The sequence below is a fragment of the Poromitra crassiceps genome (assembly GCF_964638095.1).
Source record: "Poromitra crassiceps genome assembly, chromosome: 5".
Lineage (NCBI taxonomy): Eukaryota > Metazoa > Chordata > Actinopteri > Beryciformes > Melamphaidae > Poromitra > Poromitra crassiceps.
The window spans coordinates 52,967,541-52,992,540 of NC_139642.1; the positions used below are offsets into that span (position 1 = coordinate 52,967,541).

The 25,000-nt window shown below is 44.6% G+C and overlaps 1 protein-coding gene across 1 annotated transcript in view; it reads right to left on the reverse strand.

Annotated features, from left to right (window-relative positions):
• Positions 1-2,298: 2,298 nt before the first annotated feature.
• ankrd13b (ankyrin repeat domain 13B) overlaps positions 2,299-25,000 on the reverse strand; it is a gene marked incomplete at its 3' end in the record, with an annotated part of 57,316 nt that continues 34,614 nt past the window's right edge. The window contains exons 7-15 of the mRNA XM_083637224.1: positions 18,457-18,523; positions 17,213-17,294; positions 13,127-13,191; positions 11,929-12,065; positions 10,194-10,351; positions 8,909-9,097; positions 7,910-8,073; positions 4,318-4,394; positions 2,299-2,500 (exon numbers count right to left, since the gene is read on the reverse strand). Of these exons, the coding sequence (XP_083493350.1) occupies positions 2,299-2,500; positions 4,318-4,394; positions 7,910-8,073; positions 8,909-9,097; positions 10,194-10,351; positions 11,929-12,065; positions 13,127-13,191; positions 17,213-17,294; positions 18,457-18,523 (1,141 nt within the window). The remainder of the gene's footprint in view (positions 2,501-4,317; positions 4,395-7,909; positions 8,074-8,908; positions 9,098-10,193; positions 10,352-11,928; positions 12,066-13,126; positions 13,192-17,212; positions 17,295-18,456; positions 18,524-25,000) is intronic.

Here is a 25,000-nt window from a genome sequence, read left to right on the forward strand (position 1 = left end):
CAATGTAGGAGTATATACAGTATATATATATATATATATATATATATATATATATATATATACTGTACATATATATAGTTGCTTTAGTTTTCTTCTCAGTATGTATCGTCGGACAAACCTTAGTGCCATTTGGGATGCAATAACAGAACAACAACAACAGAATTAGCATCCCAATTTGTCACAGGAACATTTCCTCTCACAGTGTGGGATGTGATCTTGCTGGACTCCAGGCTAGACTCAGCTTGTAGGATCTGATATTGCTGGACTCCAGGCTAGACTCAGCTTGTGGGATGTGATATTGCTGGACTCCAGGCTAGACTCAGCTTGTGGGATGTGATGTTGCTGGACTCCAGGCTAGACTCAGCTTGGACAGTTGAGCCGTACAGATGGTGCAGGCCATGCTGAAATATTGTACCTACACGTAACATGACTACACACAAATACAGTCATCTGCTCATGTAAGGAGAAGCCACAACACACTTACAATCTCACATCGCTCTCAATCACATGAACATCTCTCTATAGCACAGTACTGGCAGCATGTCCCTGTTTTGTTAGTGTTGCACAAAGGCCTGCGGCAAACCCACTCACAGTCCCATAGTGCTTTTTTACTGCAGCCATGACTAAACCGGATCAGCATTGGTATCTGTGCTCCACGTGTAAAACCCCTTTCAGTCTGGCACCAGGCTGAAACTAGAACCGGCCTGAGTATACTTTGTGCTCAAACTGTTCACTACACTAGATCCATTAACAGTCAGAATATATGTGATCCAACTTACAAGCAAAGTACAGTACATCTGGATTTTGTGCAAATCAAAAAGAAATTTAGCAATCTTGTTTTCTTATATTTTTCCATTAAAAAACATGAGGAAGTCGGATGGTTTTGTGGTTGACATTCAAACTCCAACTCTCTTCCCCATCACTGGTCCCGGCTTGTCGCTGTTACTGAACACAAGCATTTTCTTTTTCTCTTCTCTCTCTCATTGCAGTATCAGACTAGACACCAGGGTGCAGTGTTACAAGGAGTCGGACTTGGCGTGCAGTGTGTTCGTGCTGGAACAGTTACGCACTACACTTTCAGACACAGATAGAAAGTGATCTGTTGACCCCGTACAGAGAGCTGGTTTTGAAACACACATACACGCACGCACACACGCACACACACACACACACACACACACACACACACACACACACACACACACACACAAACCATACATTGTAGCACGGTTGGTCAGTCGAAAAGGAGGCATTCCACTGATTGGTAGTTGTATTGGATGGGGTGTTGGTTGTAAACTGGCACTGTTCAAGAAGTGCCGTGTGGCACCAGAGAGAACCACTCCCCCCTCCCCGGCTGTCGTCTCAGGCCGTACAGCCACGCCCACTTACGGCTTCCTGGGAGGAGTCCGGATCTTCAGCCGTGGGAGAGAAAGGGGAGGGGGCTCGGCTTTACATTCCGTCAGTAGAAGACTAACCATGTGCATTTAAACCCTCGTCCCGCTCGCTTTTCTATCAAACCATTTAGGCGACGCCCCCCACCGCCAAAAGGTTGACGCCCAGAAACGTCCCGAACATTCAGAAATCAGAAAACCCCCAGGCAGCAGGCGTGCTCACACACACTGTCACAGACTACCAAGAAGTCCAGATCATTTTTGGAGTTGATACTATTTCAAAGAGGGAAAACCCTGCTCAGTGTGCCTTTTAAAACGAGCTGCTGGAACCTCGGTGTTCAGTCACCAGAATAAAATGTTGACATGTTACATTTCTGCATCTCAATGTTTGCGAACCAAAAAATACATTTAAATAAATAACCCTTAATCCAGCTTCCCACCTACAGACACACAACCAACTGTGCCTGTGCAGAGGCCCGCCCACGGGAGGTAACACGGGGGGCTCGAACCTGCGACCCTCGTCTTGGTACTGTAGGCAGGGAAAGAAGGGAGACTGGATGTCTCCTTTAGGTAGAGAGCTGGACCGGGGATGAGGGCCATCTTTCCCTGTAATGTTTTTCTATAGTGCTGTAAATTACCACTTGCCTCCGCACGCAGTGACACTTTAAAGTTAACTGTCATTTTCATATTTACATTAGAAACACTCCTGTGGTTGGAGGAGTTGTCGAAATGTTGATATGCAACATATTTTTGGTTCACAAACGAATCCCTGGTTTGCAGAAACGCAACATGCAGACATTTTATTCTGGTTTTACAGTAGCCTTTTTAACCATACGAGCCACGCCTTTGCTGCCCTCACCGCCCCGTCTCCCACACAGTCTTCACCCAGACGCCCCGCCCCCCCCCCTCACTTCTCCATGAGTGACAGCCGGATGATGCGCTGCAGCTCCGCCTCCTCCCGCCGCCTCCGGAGCTCCGCCTCCTCCTGCTCGCGGGCAGATATCTCCATGGCGATGCGGAGCTGCTGGTCGTAGCTGCAGGCGGCCGGAGGCTTCTTAGTGGGCGTGGAGCAGAGGCTGGAGGGGGGGCGGGGCTTGTGCTGGGGCGTCCTGGACGTAGGCGCGGGGAGGGAGGTGGAGAGAGGGGAAGGAGAAAGACGAGGGAGAGTTATGTAGCTTTATGTATTCCGTCGCCTGACCTTTGACCTAGGGATGCATCAATCATTTTGATGGTACGATTACAGTCTGAGGAAAAATTCATGGTTTCACGATCATTATGCATTCATTTATTTCACAACATTACAGACAATTCACGGCGATCTCGTCCATGTTCTTACAGTATTATGTGTTTACTATACATTCAAGCTACTGTTAGTAGATTGGCTAACTACGTTTCCCATACACCCTAGGGGGCAATTCCATTTTGTGGTCTGTCACAACTAGCAAGTGAAGTTGTGTTGTTGGAATAAACAAAGGGTGATCTTTTAACTCTTGAAGCTGCCTGTCTCCGCGTGGAGCCGAGCCTTTACAAAACTGTGACAATTTAATTGGATTCATGGATTTAATTTCCATTTTTGTGCAAAATTGTGAGGATATATTTTGCCCTTTTTTTGTAACCATTTTTCCGCCATTCATATGAAGACACCTGACATGGCGACTTGGGATGTGCATACAGTACATTACTTCCTTGCCAGTGAAATTATGTAAATGACAAGAAAAGAGAGATAGCAGGCCTGCCTGTGTATCCGTCCACAGATAATGGTGAGAGAGAGAGAGGGAGAGAGAGAGAGAGAGAGAGAGAGAGAAAGAGAGAGGGGGAGAGAGAGAAAGAGAGAGAAATATTTAAAACATACTACATATTTAAAAGAGCAATGCAACGCTTGTATCTAATTAGGAAATAAGATACATATAGAATAAGCAAAGCCATTCTAGAGACAGTTTACAAGAGCCTTGTTGAAAGTATCCTGACCTTTGATATGTGCACATGGTATGGAAATCTAGGAGCCATGAATAGAAACAGGCTGTCACGAATAACAAACATGGCGAGTAAAATTATTGGAAAGGACCAGGAGCAACTGGGACCGATGTATAAAAAACGAGCGAAACGGAAAGCCAGACAAATTGTGTCTGACCCAGCACATCCCCTCTTCTCAGAGTTCACAAAACTGCCCTCAGGAAGACGCTACAGAGTCCCCGCTGCAACCAAAAACATCTACAAAAAATCCTTCATACCTTAATGCAATAAACCTGCTAAATTCATAAACCCCATCCACATAAGAACCATGTCCGTTATCACTGCCTGTATGTGTGTCCCTGTTCCATGTTGTATTATGCTTCCATCCTGTCAATCCCTGTGTTCTGTACTGTGTACCCTGGTGTTTGTTGAAATGTAATGTATTTGTCTCCCATGTTGAAATGTAATGTATTCCTCTCTGTACACAAGCAAACCTGTGAAGCCGAAGACAAATTTCCACATTGTGGACAAAAAAAAAATTTTGAATTGAATTGAATTGAATTGAAAGAGAGAGGGAGAGAGAGAGAGAGAGAGAGAGAGGGAGGGAGAGAGAGCACGATGCTAAAGATGACAGTGTGGATGGACAGGCTAAAGTCAACAGCAGCAGAGTGGACTGTGAAAGCAGATAGGAGCTGAGAGAAGAATAGCAGGATGCAGGGCAGGAATACAGGATATGAGTCAAACATGGAAAGAAAGAATGGCAGGATGGAAGAAACACAATGGAAGAGTGCGAGAAACCAGTAGTAGTCTTCACACAGCAGACTGTACAGCAGGACATCATGTCTCTGTCCACACACAGTACAGCAGGATATCATGTCTCTGTCCTCGGGAAGACAGTGAGGGAGGAAGGGGGGATGCAGGGGAGAGGAAAGGCATGACAAAATGACTGAAGATAGAAAGAAAAAGAGGTTACCTGTCCAGACGACTGGGGTCACAGGAGAGCGGGTGCATTCCCGGCTTGCTATTGGTCAGTGCCTCCCAGATGGTCACCTAGACTCACATAGGAAGTAGGCACAGGAAGTAAAAAAAGGGGGTCATGTTAGTCTCGGCTCCCAGACAATTGTAGATTCAAGAGATTCAAGATTTTTATTGTCACTCCATGGTACAAGTATCACGTGTGAAATTCTTGTGCTGTGGACTCCGTTTACAACATAGTACAAATGTGACAGGGCATATGAGTGCAAAAACAACAAGAGACACAACAAGCAATAAGGCAGTATAGTGATAAGACAAGTCAGAGACAGTGGCATATTCACTGCACATAGGTGCACATGTCATGTGCATACTTTAGATGTGCTTAAACATTTTAAATTCGGCGTATTTGACATACAGGTGCAAATAGCATATTCCTTGTTAAACATACAATTAAACTCGGCGTTTTAAATTCGGCGTATTTGACATACAGGTGCAAATAGCATATTCCTTATTAAACATACAATTAAACATTAGACATACGTTATGGTAGCAGCTACAGTACGGTACAGTACGGCTACTACACTATTTGTGTATGTTAAGGAGTCTCGTGGCCTGCGGGAAGAAACTGTTCCTCAAGCGATTTGTGCGTGCTTTTGGAACCCTGTATCTTCTCCCTGAGGGTAACAGGGAGAACAGGCTGTTGTGGGGATGGTTTGTGTCTTTGATGATCTTCAGGGACCTCCTGAGGCACCGCTGTTTATACAGTTCATGCAGATCTGGCAACTCACATCCTGTTACGTGCTGTGAGGGAGGGGGGGGGGGGGGGGGGTGATGGGGGGAGGAGAGGGGGAGAGGGGTGGGGGAGGAGGGGAGGCGCTCTGGCAGAGGGGTCGAACCTAGCGTAGAACGCGTTGAGTTCGTCCGTATATCTCCGTCTAGCAATCTTCTGGGAACTTCTTGTCAAAAATAGTAGTTTGAACGGCGATGAGAATGGCCGCTAACAAACCTACGCCCCTTTGTCACGTTACCGGGAATTATAATCTCCCCCGTTATCCTCCGTACTGAAACAAACTGGAGATTCAGCCAATCACTTTGTAACACGGAAATAACTTTTTAAAACATTGGATGTCCCGAGCAACGTTACATGATTTAATTCCGTTCTATCCGTTTACCAGCACACGACTTCTGCATGTCACCGTCCCCTGTCTAGGTTGATGTAGAGAACATCCTCCAAAAGGCTTTTTACCCTTAATGTACGATGAAGCAGCTCTAGACTGCTGACTGCCTCTGTTATGAATTATGAAGTGACTGAATTTTAAGTGGACTGCTGATATCCCAGCCATGGCTCTGCAATACAATCACACTTACTCCTCACCGAGGCCCGATATTAAAACGTACTGTTGATGCTACTATTAATACTGAGAGCACTCTGAAAAAGTGGCACAACACTGCATGTAAATGTACAGTATAAATGTACATCTGTTACAACTTGTTGCTGAAAAACATATTATATAGGCTACATTCATAATGTTTCTGCTAAAAGCATACATATTGCCACTTTTTCTGTGATGCCATTTTCTATGGATTCTACACACAACAATCAGTTGTAACCCTGCCTCTCTCTCATACTCTCTCTCTCTCTCTCTCTCCCTCACCAAGCCTATTTATATTTCTTTCTTCCCTCTGGAGGAAAGCCAAGGACTATCAGGACCAGCATCAAAGCAACAGTATATCCTGAGGCAGCGTTCACCTCGATGGGACTGGGCCTCTAAATCACAGGCAGTTTATTCTACGTATTGATTTTACTCAGATATTGATTGTTTTTATTTTAAAACTGGTTACTTTCTGCACTACTGACTGGCCTTGTTTGACTTTGTGTGTTTATTGCTTTCATTTGTACCTGAACCCGAAGTCCTGTCTTGTCCCTATCCTGAGCACGCACTGAGGTACATTTATAGCGACTTTGATTGATATAAATACATTTTTGAATATTCAATTGTAGTACTTTTCATGATTCAATACACAACCACGATGTGATATCTAATAAAGGTTCAATGACGACAATGTATGACTTGGCAGAATTATCTTCATTTCTGAGCCACAAATGGTTCTAGTGATGGAAATGGCTTTCTACAATGTAAACCATTTAAAATGTCATTACAAAGAGTAATGACATGTGTGATTACTACAGCAGAATAAATTGTAGCAATATCGCCATTTATTTTTCTGTATTGTATTGCGATATGAAGTATCGTCACACCCCTAATAGATAGTAAGTAAAACACCTTTCTAATTAAACTGTGGTTAGGACGTGCTTTACAATAGATACTAGAAAAATAAGAACAGTGGATAACATGGAGAACATAGCAGAAGAAAGAAAACATCAGTCAAAGGTGAAGGAACAATGGCGTCATTGGTAGGGATGCACAATATATCCACAATCATATCGGTATCAACTGACGTTAGTAATCTTTTAATAGTCTCGGTCTTATGAGCAAAATAACAGCAATGTTACATGTAATATCGGTATTGGCCAAATTTTTCATATGAGAGGAAACAATGCGGTAAATCTATATGATTTATGGGCTTTTCCAGATGTTTTGGCAATAAAGAAAGACATCGCTTTCTCAAAATTACAGTGTTTACATGTGTTTTTCAGTATGTATAAAATGTGATTATCATAGAAACTTGTTTTTATACAGATCATACAGGATCGACATCGGTAAATATCGGCCATAACAGCAGGCCCGGCGCCACGAGGGGGCCTAAGGGGGCTTAGCCCCCTCAGTTCAATTTTCGGCCCCCTCACTTGAAAAAAAAAAAAAAAAATTTTTTTTTAAAGAATAGTTCATCTATAAAGGCCAGTTAGGCAATGTTTGTACCTGACATGTTTAGGCTGCTGTTTCTGCAGTCTTCATCAAATTTGATCAGTTTAAGTTGATGTAGGCTACCCCCTGTAAACATAGCTCTGTTGTTTCAGAATTGGCAGGGAAGCGCTATTTGCTGTGCTTTGGTTGTCACAAGGTGTCAGAGATGTAGCTATTTATTAAATTTGAACCTATGAACCCTTGAACCTCTATTAATGCCTTAATCTGCTGCTGTGAAATAAATGTTTTATTTGATTTTGAATAGTAGTCTTTCTTGTGTTGTTATTGCGCTTTTCAGAGGTTATTATGGTTAAAAAGTCCAGAAATAGGCATAGCGGGTATATAACCTATGTTTTACGATATAAAAATATCATATAAAAAAATAAATAAAAACAGCCCCCTCGCCAGTTATAACAGCCCCCTCAGTCATTTCATCCTGGCGCCGACCCTGCATAACAGCAATGTTAATATCGGTATCGGCCAAAATGTTCATATCTGTGCATGGTCATTGGTCTTTGGTCATTGTCTTTAACTCCACGCCCGCCTAGCGTTTTGTTTGATTTGGTTTCCCTTTCCGGCCAAACACCTCTCTAGTCACAGCTTTCACTATAACACCGGTGCGTGAGGCAGATTCACCCCAGAGAGGGGAGGCGGGGGTCGCGCTCTTGTCTTACCGGGCGGGACACTGCTCTAGAGCTTATCTACCTCTAAAGCGCACAGTACCTGGTCGTATTCGGAGCCGGCCTCCAGCAGACTCTGCTGTATAGCGAACTGCAGCAGGTCCTCGTCGTCCTCCCGCAGGCTGTCTGTCTGCTTGCCGCCCAGCAGGCTGTACCCCTGCGGGGCCTCGAACACACAGGCTGGGATGTCTCCACCTGCACACCACACTGCAGCGCACACAGGCAAGGCTAATTAACCCATTGATACCTGATGCAGCATTTGTGTGTGTATCCCTTTAAGACCGCGAAACCGCGTCACGCGGTTCGCGGTCTTAAAGGGATACACACACAAATGAGGGATATACACGCAAATGCTGCATCAGGTATCAATGGGTTAATATGGTTCATCCCGCTGAACCCATGTTATACAGTATGTGATGTCAAGCCAAAATGGCATTTTTAAATAATATTGCTACCAAATTTGCTTGTTATCATCAATTTAGACTCATAGCTTAATATCATCACGTCATCATAATATGATTCCACTGAAAGACGACAAGATTGAAATATCACAGTTGCCAGGTTAGTTTAATAGTCTACACATCCTATAATAAGTATAAAAAGTCTGTGTGAGTTACATGTATGTGTCTGTGTATGTGTGAGCAGAAATTGTCTTGGGCCACAGCTAAGAGCACCCCTGCGGATGATCTAACGGAGCCAGAGTTTTCAATTAGGTAATTAGGGCATACTAAATTGGGAAAAATGGCTAATTAGTGGCCAACACAGGTTCAGCTCCATGGAGAGCTCCATTCGTTAGCTACTGATGGAAGAGTGGAGGAGCACAGCTGTGCAGAGTTGGAATCAGCTGTGGAAGTGGACTATGAAAACCCTCTGGGGAGAGAGAGGAGAGGCTACATGCCAACTCTGTGAGCAAGGCCTGACTAAATGGCCAGTGATTGTGCGCTCCAACGTGTATCAGAAATATAATAAAAATGCAGTGTGTGTGTGTGTGTGTGTGTGTGTGTGTGTGTGTGCGTGCGTGTGCGTGCGTGTGTGTTCTCACTGCTGGAGCTGGAGCTGGAGACGCTGGAGTCGTCGCTGCCCGGGGAGGGGGTGTCTGTGCTGGGGGTGTCCCTCTGTGCGTCCCCCTCCCCCGGCTCCCCGGCGTCGCCCCGGGGCACCGGGCCCTCCTCACAGCCGTTCAGGTTGCTGAAGCTGATCCTGGCGTTCAGGATGTGGTAGATCGGGATTTCTGCGGGGGAGCGGAGAGAGAGAGATGAAGAAAAGACTCAAATTATGACTCTAGTTACCATCTCACTTCATATCCATTCCTCCACAAATCCATTCTTCTATTTTTAGTGATAAGCTGCATATTGCCTCCCTTTCTCTCTCTTTCCTTTCTTTTTTCCCTCCATCCCTCCATCCCAGGGTTCACCTTCACACCTTCTTAAACATCAAATTCAAGGACCTTTCAATGACCTTTCCAGGCCCAATTGCAGGGGACCCAACAAGGCATAGTTTGAGACATGGCTCAGGGTTAATTACTGTTGCAACACTGATCATTTTTATAATGAGAACTAGCAGGCTTTACAGAAGCTCCCAGACATCAATTAAAAATAGAGAGACTTGAATGTGTGAACACTTCTCAACTGTGCTGTGTTACACATAAAAAAAAATCAAAAGAATTTCTATTTCTATTCTTGCACAAAATGTATAACTTCAAGCACCTTCAATGACCCATGTCTTATGTCAATTTTCAAAACCTTTCAAGGCCTTGTTTCCTCCCCTCAAATTCAAAAACCTTTTTTTTTTTTTGGGGGGGGGGGGGGGAGAGAGAGAGAGAGAGAGAGAGAGAGAGAGAGAGAGAGAGAGAGAGAGGATGACATGCGACAAAGGGCCACGGGTCGGATTCAAACTCGGGTCGGCCACGTGAAGGACATCCATCCATCCATCCATCCACCCCCCTCACCCTCTCCTCCCTCACCCTCTCCTCCCTCACCCTCTCTCCCTCAGCCTCTCCTCCCTCACCCTCTCTCCCTCACCCTCTCCTCCCTCACCCTCTCCTCCCTCACCCTCTCTCCCTCAGCCTCTCCTCCCTCACCCTCTCCTCCCTCACCCTCTCCTCCTCCCTCACCCTCTCCTCCCTCACCCTCTCTCCCTCACCCTCTCCTCCCTCACCCTCTCCTCCCTCACCCTCTCTCCCTCACCCTCTCCTCCCTCGCCGTCTCCTCCCTCACCCTCTCCTCCCTCACCCTCTCCTCCTCCCTCACCCTCTCCTCCTCCCTCACCCTCTCCTCCCTCACCCTCTCCTCCCTCACCCTCTCCTCCCTCACCCTCTCCCCCCTCACCTATCTTGACGGGGAAGCCGGGCGGCAGGCGCAGAGTGATGAAGTCACGCAGCTTAGCGAATAGGGTGTTGGAGATCGCCATGAGGTCAATGATGGGCGCCACTTGATCTGCCAGGGAGAGAGGGTGGGACTCGCACAGCCACAGCTTCGCTTTGAACCTGGAAAACACACACAGACACACACACACACACACACATGAGCACACACACACACACACACACACACACACACACACACACGCATATGAGCACACACACACACACACACACACACACACACACACACACACACACGCGCGAGCAGGCCAATAAGCTGTCCAGTAATGTCTGACAAGGGAACCGTTTGGTGGTGAATATAATCAAACACAGCGGTGAGCTTGGATTCCGCACAGCCTTGGAGTATAATTGCAGCGGTTTATGTCGTCATTCCAGTGATTGGTTGCTTGGCCAGGAACACAGAAAGGTGATTGGTTGCTTGGCCAGGAACACAGAAAGGCATCGATCGCATCTGCTAACGACAACTGTCCACAAGCTGCTGAGTCGTGTCTCGGTCGAGGCCAATCGATGCTTCTGTTTTAACTTGTCCGATAATCACCGCTGGAGTGAGAGGCTGCTCCGCACGCTCAGAGACGATCTCCGTGAAGTCCTGCCACTTGTTATTAACTTGTCACTTGTTACCTATCATGTCAATGTGATCCCAGGGTAGCCATTCAAAAGCAGCTAGCGTTAGCAGCAGTGCTGTGACACAGCAAGCAGTGATTTCGGCTAACACTGCATTGGTTGTACTGTGTCTTATTTGAACACCCCAGGCGGTTTTTAAGTCCCTCTTCGATCTCCTCGCAAATTTTCACACCAGCTTTTCTCCCTTCTTCACAATCTATTTGAAGAGACACTGCAGGGTTCACTTTTCTTTTTCATTTGGGGAAGGAGACAAGTCCACAGATGATACAGTATATCATTCATGAGTCATCGAGCAACAGCTCTGTGTTAGAGTGCAGACAGTGATTGTCTCTGTCTGTCTGCCTCTGTCTGCCTCTGTCTGTCTGTCTGCCTGTCTGTCTGTCTGTCTGTCTGTCTGTCTGTCTGTCTGTCTGTCTGTCTGTCTGTCTGTCTGCCTGTCTGTCTGTCTGTCTGTCTGTCTGTCTGTCTGTCTGTCTGCCTGTCTGTCTGTCTGTCTGTCTCTGTCTGTCTGTCTCTCTGTCTGTCTGTCTGTCTGTCTGTCTGTCTGTCTGTCTGTCTCTGTCTGTCTGTCTGTCTGTCTGTCTGTCTGTCTGTCTGTCTCTGTCTGTCTGTCTCTCTGTCTGTCTGTCTGTCTGTCTGTCTGTCTGCCTGTCTGCCTGTCTGTCTGTCTGTCTGTCTGTCTGTCTGTCTGTCTGCCTGTATGTCTGTCTGCCTGCCTGTCTGTCTGTCTGTCTGTCTGCCTGTCTGTCTGCCTGTCTGTCTGTCTGTCTGTCTGTCTGTCTGTCTGTCTGTCTGTCTCTGTCTGTCTGTCTGTCTGTCTGTCTGTCTGTCTGTCTGTCTGTCTGTCTGCCCATCTGCCTGTCTGTCTGTCTGTCTGTCTGTCTGTCTGCCTGTCTGTCTGTCTGTCTGTCTGTCTGTCTGTCTGCCTGTCTGTCTGTCTGTCTGTCTGCCTGTCTGTCTGCCTGCCTGTCTGTCTGTCTGTCTGTCTGTCTGCCTGTCTGTCTGTCTGTCTGTCTGTCTTTCTGCCTGTCTGGGTCAGTATGTGACTGAGTCACCTCTGGGTCTTGGTGGTGAGCTGGCAGGGGTGGCCGATGTCCCTGTGAGCCCCTGACAGGCCGGGGTTAAAGTACTCCTCGGCGGTCAGCGCTGCAGGGTTGGTCACCGCGGGACACGACATCTGGGTTACCAGGGCCTGGAGAGAGAGAGGGAGAGGAGGGGGAGAGAGAAGACAGGAACAGAGGAAGACAGAGTACAGGTAGGTCAGATCACAATCAGAATTCTGATTCTGATATTAAAGATATTAAGAGTGCCTGCTCTTTCATAAAGCACATCCACTTAAACATGAGGTTCTGGGTGTCTAGGCTGTATTGACATACATCTGCTGGGGTTCGATAGGCTTGTTGTTAAGTCAATCAATCATCAGTGATTTATGATGAATTTGAGTGTGTCCCGGAGGAGACCACTGTGTTCCAGACCCGGGGGGGGTCTAACTCCCAGGGGTCCACTAGTCATAGAAAAATCACGTCATAGAAAACAATGCAAAATATCGCATCATATCGCATCAAATCTGCCTACGTTGTTAAAGGACTTGGTGAGACCAAAGAAGAGTGAGTAAAATAGGCTGCGTTTGAATGAATATTGTATATTATTTAGACACAGATTGGGCAGTTTAGCATTAGGACAGCAAGGTACGGGTACACAGAGGTGAGAAGGAGAGGAGAGGCGATGGTGAGGGGAACAAGTGAAAGGAAGAGAGGGAGAGAGAGGGGAGGATGAGGATGAGGAGGGAGATACAGATAACTTCTTTCTCTAAAACAATAAATAAATAAATAAAAATTACCAACTTAACTTTACCACTATTCCTTCAGATGTTGTAGTTGTCATAGACTGTGTTGCATAGTTGATTGCGCTATCGCTGACAAAAATGTGTTATTGTAAGTCGCTTTGGATAAAAGCGTCTGCCAAATGACGTAATGTTATGTACAGTATGAGTCATAGATCGCTCCCCAGCAGATGCCAATTAAAAACGGTATGATCAATATTTGAGAGCAGATCGGTGCTTCCGAGTGAATACTCTGCAGGAATGCAAGCAACCAGGACTCATGCATGATATAATAATGATGATGCTAATGATGACGATGGTGATTATGATTTATTATAAGAATGTCCAGGCAATCACAATGTGAGCAGAGCCCATACAGTACATCACAATGTGAGCAGAGCCCATACAGTACATGTAGTTAATGGACTCACCCCGTTGTTGGGTCCCATGTGCTGTTCTGCGATCCCCAGGAAGTTCTGTAGCGGAGTCTTCCCACCTGGCCAGAGACACACAGAGACACACAGAGACACACAGAGACACACAGCAGCTACTTCAATACACAAACGTATGAACTCAAACACTCCCAGTAGCTGAGTCGATGCCCTCTGGGTGCCGCTTGAGTGCCAGAACTCCAGAGACAAAAAGTCATGGACTCATTTTATATTTGATCCCCACTGCAATTAAACGCTTCATCTCAGCAGGAAATGAAGGTGAGTGACCTTTTACTGCATCCTGTCCTCGTCTGGTCTGCTCAGCTGGTATTGGCCTATGGGTATACACACTATACAGTATGTTGACGTGCTTTGTTTATGTCACGTTAAGTCAAGTTTATTTTGTTTAACGCTAATTCTCAAGCATGTCTCAGTGGACTTTACAGAGAATGTGTCTAGCTAAATATAGCTAAGTCAATAAACAGAATTGAACAATAACTTATATAAAGCTTTAAAAAAAATAAGAGGAGAGGGAAGGGAAAAGAGGAGAGAGAGAGAAGAGGGAGAATTGATGTGTTTTGCTGTAATGTTTTTAATATCTTTATTTTCGTACACTTTGTTCTTGTTTTTACTTTATGATGTGATCCTACTACAAATGTCCCTTACAGGACAGGAGAAAATATTAAATAGAACTGAATGATCAATTCTCTAGTCACACTGTGTGTGTTCTGTGCACAAATAAATCAAAGTGAACGAGCCAGTGACAAGTGGAGGTTGCTGAAAAATGGCTGTGTATTTATACTGTGACGTTAATTGAAAGCAAAGCAAGTAAAAGCAAATGGCTGGGCGTTTATTTTCATCAGATAAAAAGATGCACTTTTTTCTGGATTTATCATGTTTTTCCTCCAATTGTACTTGGCCAATTCCCCCTGCTGTCCCCGGACGTTGCTGCACCCGCTCTGCCGATCTGGGGAGAGCCATAGACTAGCACATGCTTCCTCCAATACATGTGCAGTCGCCAGCCGCGCTTCCTTTCCACCTGACAGCGAGGCGTTTCAACTTTCACCGGCAGGCACTTTTTTTTTAACCCAGCAGCTAAAAATGATCTGACTGCAACTATGTGACAATAACTCACACTCTAGGAACAGGGCTTTGAGAGACCTTCGGGGGCTCTTCAGACTACATCGATAAAGAAACCCCCGAAGGTTCTATGGTTAACGTGTGTGGCTGGACTCTCAGAGCAGACCGGTGGTGTGAGTGTCCTCACTATAGCCAGAGTCTCAACAGACACTCATGTCAAAGCAATGGAAATGTCTATCAATTAGCTTTAGTGTTAGCGGTGTTGTGGTTAGCTGAGGATAATATTGACGTTTGGCCAACTGATGGGCTGCTCTGCTTGACCCAAGAGACTGTCACTCTTTATATACAGTAGCGCTGATCAAAATAATGACTGGGGAAAGGGGTTTCATGTGGCCAGGTACTCTTAAGCATCCTTCTTTATGCAGACGATATTATTTTGCTTTCAGAATGTGAAGAAGATCTGCAAGTGATGTTGAATTGTGTTAACGAGTGGTGTAACAGGTGGAAGATGTGTGTTAACCAAAGGAAGACACAAATAATGCACTTCAGAAAGCCGGGTGTCGCAAGAAGTCAGTTTGTGTTTTCTATTGGTGACACACAGCTTGAATTCACTGACAAATACAAGTACCTGGGTTTATTTTTGGATGACCACTTGTCTTTTTTGCCTGGTGTTTCTATGTTGGCAGACTCTGCAAGCAGGGCTCTAGGAGGTGTTATAGGTAAGACCAAAGTTCTGAGGGACCTGGGCTATCTTACTTATTCAAAACTGTATCACTCCTGTGTATGCCCTGTGTTAGATTATGTTTCTGGTATTTGGGGCGGTAAACGTTTTTTGTTAAGCGAGCGTATCCAGAACCGGGCAATTCGCTTTTTTTTGGGTCTTCATAAATATGCTCCTCTTCCAGCAGTTAGTGGAGAAATGGGGTGGGACTCTTGTGTGGTCAGATGGAAAATCAGTATGGTGAACCTCTGGAATAGATTGCTGGACCTACCATCCAATAGGGTTGCTAGTCAGATTTTCTTCTGGGACTTGTCTGTTGAAGGGGAGTGGGTCTCAGATATGTATGACTTGTTTCAGGAGTGTGGTTTTGGAGAATATTACTCTCAAAGAATGTGTATAAATGTAGAGTCGTTCAAATCTCAGATCCGTGCTAACTGGTTACAATCTTGGACTGAAGAATTATGGCAGAAGCCAAAATTAAGAACTTATTGTTTATTTAAAAATGAATTTAAATGTGAAAAATATGTGATGTTTAATTTACCTAAAAGTAAGAGGTCCTTATGTGCTCAGTTACGATGTGGTATCCTGCCTTTACATATTGAAACAGGCAGATACAGAGGGACGGCGGAGGAGGATAGGATTTGTGAATATTGTGAGTTGATGGAAGTGGAGAATGAATTTCATTTTATTTTGTATTGCCCTTTGTATCATGACTTACGAGAGATACTATTTAAAAAAGTTCACTCCCCTGAGTTAAACCTGTTAGATTTTGAAGAAGGTGCCATACTTGAATTTCTCTTTGACAACATCTTTGCTTTTTCTGAATATATCTCTCATGCGTGGGATAGGAGGAAAAAGATGACATATGATAGATAATTCATATATTTTACTTAATATACATTGTAGTTAAATCTGTGTTTTGCTGCTGATGCCGCGTGTGCTGTGTGTGTGTTTGTACGGTTTTGTATTGTTCATGCACCGTAATAGATATGGAAATAACTGTATGTTGATGTGTCTGATAATCCCATGTGGGATGGGTCATGTAAATTGTCCTGACACGTAAATAAAATTTTCATTCATTCATTCATTCATTCATTCATTCATTCATTCATTCATTCATTCATTCATTCGACAGTTAGTCCGAGGGCAGGACAAACAGAGGTCAGTCATTCGAGAGTCGGCGTAGCTTTTTCAAGAACACTTTGGCTCATGCATATTAGCGGAGTGCAGACGGGGAGCGTGACCTGGGAGAGCGGAGCTCTCAGAGGAGCATGTGATGGAGCTCTCAGAGGAGCATGTGATGGAGCTCTCAGAGGAGCATGTGATGGAGCTCTCAGAGGAGCATGTGATGGAGCTCTCAGAGGAGCATGTGATGGAGCTCTCAGAGGAGCATGTGATGGAGCTCTCAGAGGAGCATGTGATGGAGCTCTCAGAGGAGCATGTGATGGTTGACCTGGGAGAGCGGAGCTCGAGCATGTGGTGCTTGATCCCGGCTCACAGCAGCGGTCCGGGGAAGCCTGCTAATCCAGTTTGATTTATGATCGGAACCAGAAAACGAGACGGGGCTACTGAACTTTAAGGGCTGTTAGCCAGAACCTCTGGGTGATCTCATGCTGTGCAGAGAGATCCACTAAAAGGCCATTATTCATCAGTGACTGATTTTCTGGAAATGTCTTTCCAATTAGACTCAGCCCTCCTTTGGAACAAAAGGGATTTGGAGAAATTCACCTATGGAATTGAAGCCATTGGTCTTCCAGAAGTGACGAGATCTAATGCTGTCATTTGATGCTGTGGTGCGGTACTGATAGCCTGATATCAGACTGAATTGTCAATTTGTTACACTCATTTCCATCTTCTAGTCTGAGATTGCATTCTGTTTAAGGAATTCCAACCAATCACTAGAGACCAACATATATCGGCCTGGATCTTATGTTAGTTACTTCAGTTGGGCAAACGTAAAAAACAAAACAACAACATCTTTTTGAATAAATGCCCTCCAAGCAGTGTGCTGCTTCGGATTTAAAAGTAATTGGTACTTTTAATTCATTTAAAACAGCCTCGAGCAGACGGCCATATTTGTTATTAACCTCGGCGCAGTCTTGACAGCGGCTTAGTCCCGCCCATTGGGCTATTTATTGACACTAATTGGTCAATCGTTAGTCCCGCTCGCCGCTGATTGGTGAATCGCTGGTGAAATCGTAGAAAATGCATTTGCATATGCCAGACTAACTCAATTCCTGTCTGAACCCAGGCAACAGTACTGAAGCTGCAGTGTGGTCATGTACCTTTGGTCTTGGTCTTGTTCTGGTCTGATAGGTGGTCAGTCCTGGTCCTGGTGATCAGCTCCACATTGGATGCTCCATACACCTAAAGGAGAGCAGGAGAAAAAGCGACAGGGATGTCACGAGGGAGTGATACACTTCCCAGAAATACCTATTTGTCACTCTGTTATTGCCCCTATCAGCGACCTTAAGGAGTCAGATTTGAGGGGGGAGCATTTAACTTTGTGGCATACACAGTAATTACTATAGATATATCCTATCTACGGCTTCAGATACCTTAATTGCAAACATTCTAGAATGCTATTTTCTCATGTTTCCACTTTGTGTGTTCCTATGTCTTCGAAATAACCTCTCTTGCTTGTAATTGTGTGAATCCACGCTGGAGGAAGGACGGCTAAAAAGCGGTCAGGAGGAGCAGCTGGACGGGAGTTGTCTGTTTACATTTGTAATCCAGAATCAATGATGCAGAAAAGAGATGCTTTTCAGGGATGGGTGTTTTCAGTGTAGAGCCTGTCTGAAGTGCTTCTCAAACAGCTAGTGATAGATGTCCAACACTTGGCTCCCATCGATCCCCTCCAGGGGGCCAAGAAAACATGAGGTAATGCACGTGTCTGCGTTATAGATAGACAGACAGACAGACAGACAGACAGACAGACAGACAGACAGACAGACAGACAGACAGATAGACAGACAGATAGATAGATAGATAGATAGATAGATAGATAGATAGATAGATAGATAGATAGATAGATAGATAGATAGATAGATAGATAGATAATCTAGATACATTTAGATAGATAGATGATAATCATAATAGTCCCAGTGTCAGCACTGTCACATCAATGAATTCAATCCTATATCCTATCTGAAAATGTCAGGTGCCAATCCAAAACAATCCAGTACATCCATTTTGGACAAATGTCGCTACCTGAAATTCATCAGTCCATATTTCAAACATGTGGGTTATAGCTTTAAAAGCGTCAAACGATTTCATATAAGAAAAACTCTTGAAATGATTCTGAATTTTGAGAATGGTTCATTTTGGGAGTGAACCTGCAAATAAAGCTGTGGCTGTTCATCTGTGAAAACAACGTTTTGCTCTGACAGCAACAGCTTATCTGAGCTCACTCACCGTGTAGGAGTCACCCGCAGGCACAGTGAGCTGTGTGTGTGTGTGTGTGTGTGTGTGTGCACACACGCGCATGCGTGTGTGTGTCTGTGTGTGTGTGTGTGTGTGCTCTATCTACCTTGGCTTCATAACCATTCACCGTCTCCATCTTCTCGCTCCTCCAGCCCAGTATGCCTGTCTTATTCCTGAAATATACACACAACGCACTCCATTTCAGGTCCAAGTCCCAGGTAATCTGAAGTTAAATTAAGTTATCCTTTATTGTCCCCATGGGGAAATTCATCCTCTGCATTTGACCCATCCTCTACTAGGAACCTTCCTAGAACTAGGAGCAGTGGGCAGCCGCAGTTCAGCGCCCGGGGACCAACTCCTGTTTGTTTGATTGCCAGTGCCTGACAGGAGGGTTCAAACCCAGGACCGTCTTGCTGTGAGGCAACAGTGCTAACCACTGAGCCACCGTGCCGCCAAGATACTTACGAGAAACTTATCAGACTGAAGATGCTCTCATTTCCTCTAGTCTAGTGGTTCCTCACCCAAGCCTAGTGTCACTTTAAAGGGACATTTCACCCTCAAATCAAAAATACATATTTTCCCTCTTACCTGTAGTGCTATTTATCCATCTACCGGTAGATCGTTTTGGTGTGAGTTGCCGAGTTTTGGAGATAGCTAGCAGCTAGCGTGAGCAGACGTCCCAAAAAATCCGGGACAGTCCCCCAATTACAAGCAAGATCCCGAATCCTGTCCTGTTTGTCCCGTAAATGAACAATTATAATAATAGATCATATGAACAAGCTGCTGGGCTGTGAGGGCTTTCTGGACGCTGTGAGACTCACCTACTTGAAGGCACAAATGCAGTGGAGGCCTGATTCAGTGACAGTAATATTGAAAAATGCTGCACTGAATGTACTGTAGCCTATTGTGCCTTGCAGAGCGGTGGCCAATTATCATGAATAATTAATAACAGAATGCACAGCAGCGGCGTAAGGCTCAACAAGCTGCTGCTGTTTTAAACCAGATGACGGTCGGAGAGTAGAGTCTCCACTGCAGGAGTTTGTGATGAAAAAAAACAACATCTAAAAATGTGTTTGTAAGCTCCTGACTGTAACACACCTGTCAGCTGTGCCTAATGGTTCATGCATCTTGTAAACACAGCCACTGCGCTTCATATCATCTTCACAGCCAATCTATATATTTTATCCATCTTTAACTGATCTTTGTAATATTCATAACAAACGATCAGTTAGTCAGGCTAAATTCCATAGCCTACATTTTAATCCGTCTGACATTTAACATTAAGCCACCTGTTTGAGTCATTGGTTCAGGTGAAGTCATGTTTGACATATAGAGGACGTGACCGTGCTGGTTCTTGTATCTGCTACATCGCAATGAGAGTTAATGAGACACTAATGATCATTTCCTCATAAAATACATGCCAATGTAAGCCAATCTTCTTCTACAATACCGTCCGCCACCCGAGTTTGTGTCCGCTGAGGTGCTTTGGAAAGACGCTCAGTTTTGACAAACTGCTTTATTGAGTGTTTTTTACTGGTTTTAATTACCGAGAGGGGGTGTTTTGGAGAGGAGACCTCAAATATAATTCAAGATTCAAGATCGAGATTCATTTATTTGTCACTCGCTTGCATACTTGCATACATAAAAAAGTGAAATGGTGTCCCCCCCAGCCGGTAATTAATCTCTTTGTAAAAAGAAAACATGTGAACAACGAACACTGACAGAATCCTAACCTAAATTCTTTACAAGCTGCTCATCTCGAAACAGGCTGAGCTAACATTAGTGACAGTGCAGCTACTGTAGCTGCAGGCCCTTCCACCAAAGTCCATTGGGGAAACAGTGATTTTTAACGTGGTCTTCTCTGAGGCTCCTTTTTGTGGCTCAGGACTACAAAAAAAACACGAATATTTGGAGGTCCCGTCTTCATTTTTCATAAGATGTGGTTATTGCAGGTCCCTGCACTAAATCACTTCATCATATTTTTTGCGCTAGAACCGAAAAAGAGCAATATTTCAGATTCCGTCTTGCTTTCTCAATGTGGACCTTGCACCTCCAAGAGCCTGGCAGATTGTGCACCACCCCCAGATGCCTCCTGTATGTGTGTCTAAAAGGACTGGAGAGAAGGCAGACATCTGTACAGCTGATATCTCCAAAACTCTGCAACTCGCCCCAAAACGATCTCGATCGCTACGGGGAGGAGGAAAAATATGTGTTTTTGACTTTGGGGTGAACATGCAGCATGAAAGCGTTGCTGCCTTTGCCCTTGTTTGTCTCTGTTGAACAGTTCAGTGTGCGATTAGGGAGCCTTCCCAGAAGGCAGTGAGGCAAAGCCCATCGCCATGATCGATGGCACAGATTACTGAGCTGCTGCTGCACCAAACCACGTACTGTATCTACAAGATGTCTTTCCAGAACACTGACGAAGGACTTTCTCCTCATCCATGCCCTCTGATTTTTATTAAATAATATAGTGGGTTTTGATCCCGGGAAACCCCAATCAAGCAACCTTTTGAACTTTCAAGTGGAGTGAGAGAAGAGAGACCCCGCCCCCGCCCCGCCCGCCCCGAGGCTGCAGGTTACGTGGTTTCTGTACGCCGCTGACTTGAATTGCGCCCGCCGTGCTTGACAAGGTCCCTCGCTCTTAAGCATCATAAATGGATCATTGGCATGTAGACAAGAGTGCTGACAAAGAGGAAGGCATAGAGGTGACACTGAGGCAGGTGGCCGACAGGGAGTTGATTGCACACGCACGCATGGATGCACGCACACACACACGCACGCACGGACGCACACACACACACACACACACACACGCACGCACGAATGCACACACCCACACACACACTTCTCTGACGTGTTCTCGGCTGCCTTTCTCTCCTCCTTCTCACTCACACTTATTTATCTCTTAGAATATTCACTTGCTGCCTCTGTGTCTGTTTCCCTGATTCACCTATCTATCACTCTATCACTCTATCACTCTACACTCTATCACTCTATCACCTATATATCACTCTATCACTCTATCACCTATATATCACTCTATCACTCTATCTATCACTCTATCAATCTACACTCTATCACTCTATCACCTATATATCACTCTATCTATCACTCTATCACTCTAACACCTATCACATATCTATCACTCTATCTCTATCACCTATCTATCACTCTTTCACCTATCTATCACTCTATCACCTATCTATGACTCTATCACTCTATCACCTATATATCACTCTATCACATATCTATCACTCTATCACCTATCTATCACTCTATCACCTATCTATCACTCTATCACCTATCTATCACTCTATCACATATCTATCACTCTATCACCTATCTATCACTCTATCACCTATCTATCACTCTATCACCTATCTATCACTCTATCACATATCTATCACTCTATCACCTATCTATCACTCTATCACCTATATATCACTCTATCACCTATCTATCACTCTATCACCTATCTATCACTCTATCACCTATCTATCACTCTATCACATATCTATCACTCTATCACCTATATATCACTCTATCACATATCTATCACTCTATCACCTATCTATCACTCTATCACCTATCTATCACTCTATCACATATCTATCACTCTATCACCTATATATCACTCTATCACATATCTATCACTCTATCACCTATCTATCACTCTATCACCTATCTATCACTCTATCACCTATCTATCACTCTATCACCTATATATCACTCTATCACCTATCTATCACTCTATCACATATCTATCACTCTATCACCTATCTATCACTCTATCACATATCTATCACTCTATCACCTATCTATCACTCTATCACCTATATATCACTCTACCACATATCTATCACTCTATCACCTATATATCACTCTATCACCTATATATCACTCTATCACCTATATATCACTCTATCACCTATATATCACTCTATCACCTATATATCACTCTATCACCTATCTATCACTCTATCACCTATATATCACTCTATCACCTATGTATAATTCTATCACCTATATATCACTCTATCACCTATGTATAATTCTATCACCTATATATCACTCTATCACCTATGTATAATTCTATCACCTATATATCACTCTATCACCTATATATCACTCTATCACCTATCTATCACTCTATCACCTATATATCACTCTATCACCTATATATCACTCTATCACCTATATATCACTCTATCACCTATATATCACTCTATCACCTATCTATCACTCTATCACCTATATATCACTCTATCACCTATGTATAATTCTATCACCTATATATCACTCTATCACCTATGTATAATTCTATCACCTATATATCACTCTATCACCTATGTATAATTCTATCACCTATCTATCACTCTATCACCTATCTATCACTCTATCACTGCACCTCAGTCTATTTATCTCTCTTACTACTCCCTCTTTTCTGCCTCATGCAGGCTATTGTCTTTTGGATTCCATTCATCTTCTCTCTGTATCATCCCACACCTTTCTCTCCTCTCCTCTCTCTCATCTCTCACCCCGTTGTCTGTCTCATCTCTCTCCTCTCCTCTCTCTCATCCCTCACCCCGTTGTCTGTCTCATCTCTCTCCTTGTCAATACCTTCTCGCCCGCCCCCCCTCTCGCCCCCCCCCCTCTCTCTCTCTCATACCCTTCTGATTCATCTCTGTCCAAAACTCTCTCTCTCATCCCTCTCTCTGTCACATCCTCCTTATCTCGCCCACTTGACCAGAATGAGATGAATCTTGTCCTCTACAGTATGTCCCCACTTCTACCCATCCTCTCAATCTATCCATCTCTCCTCTTCTGCTACCCGCGTCCTCTCCTCACCTTCCACAACTCCTCCTGACTTCTATAACTTTCTCTCTCTTTTGTCCTCTTTGGCTCAATATGCACTCCGCCGCTCCCCCTCCTCCTCCTCACCACCCATCTCTACCATCCTCTCACTCCAAACCCTTCCTCCCCACCACCACCCCACTCCTATCTCCCATCCTCCCTGCGTCTGTGTCATTGTGCGTGATGCCCTGCCGTAAAACTGAATTTTGTGATGCCGTTTGGACAATAAAGGCAATGATCTATATCTAACCGGCTCGAGTGCGTAAGAGACACTTTGTCCTCCCATGCATATTTGCTGTCTCTTCTCCCTTACACCTCCATTCTTTGCCATGTTCTCCTCCTCCACGTACGAGCCCGATTTAACCAAACATCTGCGACATGCCCACTTGATAAGGCGGTGATGCACACCGGCATCTCTCCTTTGAACACTTTCTGATTGAGTGCTTTAATGGATTATGGGTGTTGAGGGATTTTATGCGCTGATATGAAATAGATGCAGCCCCTGTCGCTCATTCACAAAGCACAGCCTGGAGCCTATCTTCTTCACGACTTTCTTCCCTTTACAAGAATGTATCTCAGCTTAGCTGACTTGAAGATGCCAGAAATGTGATGTGAAATGAGGAATTTTAAATGTGAGGTACGTCCCAATTAAAATGCAAATATGACTAAAACCATGTGGAATACAATCTCATTTTGGAAAGCACAATCAAGGTGATGGAGTTAGACTGTTATAATTTATATATCATCAGTCTGTGATGTTCGATGCATTCCAGGAGTTATTTTATGACCTGCCTTATCTACATGTACAGCAGTTAGTGATCTCCTACATTTCCCGTAATGCCTTCAGACAACCCCCCAGAGAAGAGGCTTGAACTTGTTCCATTCAGCTGTGGGTTATATGTGTGGTGGTGGAGAGAGCACTGGTGAAACTTTGGGATATTGATAGGGACTTTGGAACTTTGAGATATTGATAGGGACTTTGGAACTTTAAGATATATATATATATATATATTTTTTTTTTTTCCCCCCGATTTTTTATCCCATTTTTATCCCCCATTTAGTGCTCATTTGAATTACTCAATCCTGGTTGCTACTCCATCCTCTGCCGATCTGGGGAGAGCCGAGACTGATTCCATGCATCCTCCGAGACATGGGCAGTCAAGTCAGCCGCTTCTTTTCACCTGCCCGAGGAAACTTCACCGGTAGGACATAGCACGTGGGAGGTTCACGCTATTCCAACCAGTTCCCCTCCCTCTGAACAGGCGCCCTTAACGATCAGAGGAGGAAGCATATAAGCAACCAGGATGTTGCATGTTTTTGTGAAGGGGGTTCCTATATGAAGGAGACCCCCGGGAGGCACGGGGAGAACATGCAAACTCCACACAGAAAGGCCATTTTGCCGACCCCCACCCGGGTGGTGGGCACTCGAGGACATGCGGACGCATTCCTTCAGTGTTCACATCGGCCCAGGTGGGAATCGAACCCACGACCTTCGAGCTGTGAGGCGATAGTGCTTACCACTGCACCACCGTACCTCCCGAACTTTAAGATATTGATAGGAACTTTGGGATATTGATAGGAACTTTGGAACTTTGGGATATTGATAGGGACTTTGGAACTTTAAGATATTGATAGGAACTTTGGAACTTTGGGATATTGATAGGAACTTTGGAACTTTGGGATATTGATAGGAACTTTGGAACTTTGGGATATTGATAGGGACTTTGGAACTTTAAGATATTGATAGGAACTTTGGAACTTTGGGATATTGATAGGAACTTTGGGATATTGATAGG